Source organism: Pongo pygmaeus, chromosome 17 (genome assembly GCF_028885625.2).
Source record: "Pongo pygmaeus isolate AG05252 chromosome 17, NHGRI_mPonPyg2-v2.0_pri, whole genome shotgun sequence".
NCBI classification, from domain to species: Eukaryota; Metazoa; Chordata; class Mammalia; order Primates; family Hominidae; genus Pongo; species Pongo pygmaeus.
Window position 1 is genome coordinate 86,510,342 of NC_072390.2, and position 3,501 is coordinate 86,513,842.

General features: G+C 40.8%; 1 protein-coding gene across 1 annotated transcript; it reads right to left on the bottom strand.

The window, feature by feature from the left end:
* Positions 1 to 252: 252 nt before the first annotated feature.
* Positions 253 to 3,268, bottom strand: LOC129019052 (very long chain fatty acid elongase 6-like). The gene is made up of 2 exons (XM_063653321.1): positions 1,285 to 3,268; positions 253 to 1,186 (listed from the first exon to the last, which is right to left on the bottom strand). Exons 1-2 carry the CDS (start codon positions 2,020 to 2,022, stop codon positions 1,133 to 1,135), a joined length of 792 nt encoding a protein of 263 aa, XP_063509391.1. The 5' UTR covers positions 2,023 to 3,268; the 3' UTR covers positions 253 to 1,132.
* Between the last annotated feature and the right edge of the window lie 233 nt (positions 3,269 to 3,501).

A 3,501-nucleotide genomic window follows, 5' to 3' on the forward strand; every position in this document is an offset into this window, starting at 1 on the left:
GGAACAGCCCTGTGATTTCCTTTTGGAATTCACAAAAATATTGAAAATATGTGTTGTACTATGGGGTTTCATTTGGAAAGTTATGAGTGTGTGTGAAGTCAAACAGGGAGGGGCATATATACGCTGTCTGTCTCTCGAATTGATCTTCGGCTCACCTCTTTTCCCACTGCCTTTCTCTCTTTTTCCAGCTCACAGTGGTCCTGGGCCGGGCCTTTTTACAAATACTACAGAACCCATTTTCACATTGTTTGGTTGAGTGTTTATCTTTTTCAATTCTGTATTTACTCTTCTGTTCAAAAGCCCGGGGCAACTGAACAAAAGATTAATGCTTCATATCTCATTTAAGAGTAGAAATTACAGTTCAACTATCAGAAATGCTCTGGGATGGAGCTGCCCCCATGGGACCTGGGCTGCATTGTTTCCATCCTCCCAGGAAGAATCTTGGGGAAGTATTTGTCCCCTTTGGTTTTGGCAAACTCACTAGCCTGAGGCTATGCAGTGAAGATGAAGTTAGTTGAAATATAGTTGTTTACATCTGTTTTCATAAGGATGATTAAGACATCTTTTCTCATGGGGTCTACAGCAGCTGGCACTTGTTAAAAAGGCTTTAGTTTCTGCAAAAGCATTATTGTTCTAGATATACACCCTGTGTCTCTTTCATTTTTATCTTTTCTATTGGCTCCAGTTTAGTGTCCGTAAAGTTAGAAAGGATTGTGTGTGTTGTGCTCGCACAATTTCTAGAGTAAAAATCTTTCATCTTAGAGAAATGTGACACTTAGTAAATACATTTTTTTCCTATGTGTTAATAGCCTTTGTTTGCCTTTGATTAGTCTCCTCTGCTTCTGGCTTGCTTTTGTTCTCCCTTGTCCTAGAGTTGACAGATAAAGAGGGAATGGGGTCCTCCAGCAGCAGTGCTTGGAGATGGAGGTGCACTCAGTGAGTCCTCACCCTAAAAGGATCATAAACTTACTGGGTTAAATCAACCTAATTATCCCTAAGCTGCCTTGGGTTTTGTGTTTGCTCATGTTTTGTTTTGTTTTAGCTGCACCACGTGTGATTCCTTGTGCCATTTTCTTCTGTCTATTATTTTTCTTGATGACCCTGAGCTATGGCTTCCTCCTCAGTTCCAACACTATTCAGCTTTTGTTGTTTTCCTCATTTTGCCGATGTAGGCCTCAAAGAAGAAGTGGCAGAAGAGCACAAGGTAGCTGAGGTACACGAGTGAGGACCAGAAGATGGCAGAAGAGCACAAGGTAGCTGAGGTACATGAGTGAGGACCAGAAGATGGCAGAAGAGCACAAGGTAGCTGAGGTACATGAGTGAGGACCAGAAGATGTTCTGAAAGTGAGAGTGACACTGGTGATGCTGCATCCAGCAGAAGACCAGGTAGTTAACCACACAGCCCATCAGCATCTGAGTGATTTGGGACAAGGTGATGAACATGGCAAACTTCCGGGAGACTCGGCAACCTGCCGCCCGCAAGGCATAGTAAGGGTACATCACGGCGTGCATGCCATAGTTCATAGTCATGAACCAACCTCCCCCGACAACCATGTCTTTGTAGGAGTACCAAGAGTACAGGAGCACAGTGATGTGGTGATACCAGTGCAGGAAGATCAGCTTCTGCTTCCTCAGAATAATGAATATTGTATCTCCTAGTTCGGGTGCTTTGCTTAGCACAAATGCATAAGCCCAGAATTTGCTGACAGGTCCATTGTAAAAACTCTGGTCACAAACTGACTGCTTCAGGCCTTTTGTCATCAAAATGTACACCATATAAGCACCAGTTCGAAGAGCACCGAATATACTGAAGACTGCAAGGGTCAGAGACCAGAGCACTAATGGCTTCCTCAGTTCAAACTTTGCTCGTTTATTCATTGGGTGCCGACCACCGAATATAAAGGCAGCATACAGAGCAGAAAACAGGAAAGATTTCTTCCAGTTTTCCTGCATCCATTGGATGGCTTCATTCTGTTGGAACTGCTTTTCGAATTCGTATTCTTGTAAAGTCAACCCTGACATGTTCTTTGGGGCTGATCTTCGGAGTCGCTAATGTTCTCTATACAAAATAAAATAATCTGTAAAGCGCTTGATTTCGAGTGTTCTCCTGTCTGCTTCCCCCACCCACCCCCCTAGGTCTTCCCCACGCCGCTTGGTCTCCAGCGGTTGTCTCTCTCCCAGCCTCTCAGCTACATCCAGGGCTGAGCATTGCCTGCGCCTCCGCTCCCATCTCCTCTCTCTGGGGCTCTCCTCCTCCCGGTGTCCGTATCCACCGTAGGAGGAAATGAATGCCTTGTGGTCTTAGTGCCCGCATGTTTGTCCATCACCCTTTTTACTCGTCTACAAGTCAGCTTCAGAAATGTTTTAAAAGGGACTTTAGCTCTGGAACGCAAAATCAATTTAATAAGAGCCATATTCTTAAAAAAAAAAAAGCTGGATAATATTATCTGTAATATTTCAGTCCTTTACAAGCCAAATACATGTGTCAGTGTTCCTAGTATTTCAAAGAAGCAATTATGTAAAGTTGTTTAATGTGACATAATAGTATTATAATTGGTTAAGTAGCTTAATGATTAGGCAAACTAGATGAAAAGATTAGGGGCTTCCACACTGCCTAGATTACACACACATAGGCACGCATACACACACAGACACACAGATGTGGGGTACACTGAACTTCAAAGCCCAAATGAATAGAAACACATTTTCTGGCTAGCAGAAAAAAACAAAACTGTTGTTTCTCTTTCTTGCTTTGAGAGTGTACAGTAAAAGGGATTTTTTCCAATTATTTTTATATTATTTTAGCTTTAATTGTGCTGTCATTCATGAAACAGAGCTGATCTGCTTTTCTGTCAGAGATGGCAAGGGCTTTTTCAGCATCTCGTTTATGTGTGGAATTTAAAAAGAATACAGTTTTATTCCATTCTGTGTGAATGGTTTGAGTAGTGAACAAAGAATCCATGAAAACCAAGTCATGACTGGAAGAAATGGGGAGTGGGGGGCAGTTCAGGGGAGGAAAGCTGTTACATCTGTGTTAAATGATTGTGAGCAGTCTATTATGGCTTGATGTTGGTTCATAGTTGAGACACAACTGATGGAGGAATGTATTATAAATTATGCAAAATCTGACATGAGCTGAAAAGACAGGTCCTTTTATAAGAGCTAATAGATGCTTAGGATGCAAATGTTATTTTGAGCTTCGCAAATACTTGATACCATGCAATAAGCCTTTTTTGCTTATAACAGAAAATGAGAATAATTAAAATGAGAAGGCAAAAAAAAAAAAAAGACCCATTTTCAAGTTCTGAGGTTCTTTCTTCTGATTCATCCAGTCAATTATTGAAGCTTTCTTATGTATTTTACAGTTTCTTCAATAAATTTTTCATTTCTAGAATTTCTATGTGTATGTGTTTTTTTTCTTTTTCTTTTTAAAAATGTATCTGTCTGGTAAATTTCCCATTCATATTCTGAGTTGATTTTCTGATTTTTTTTATATTGGTT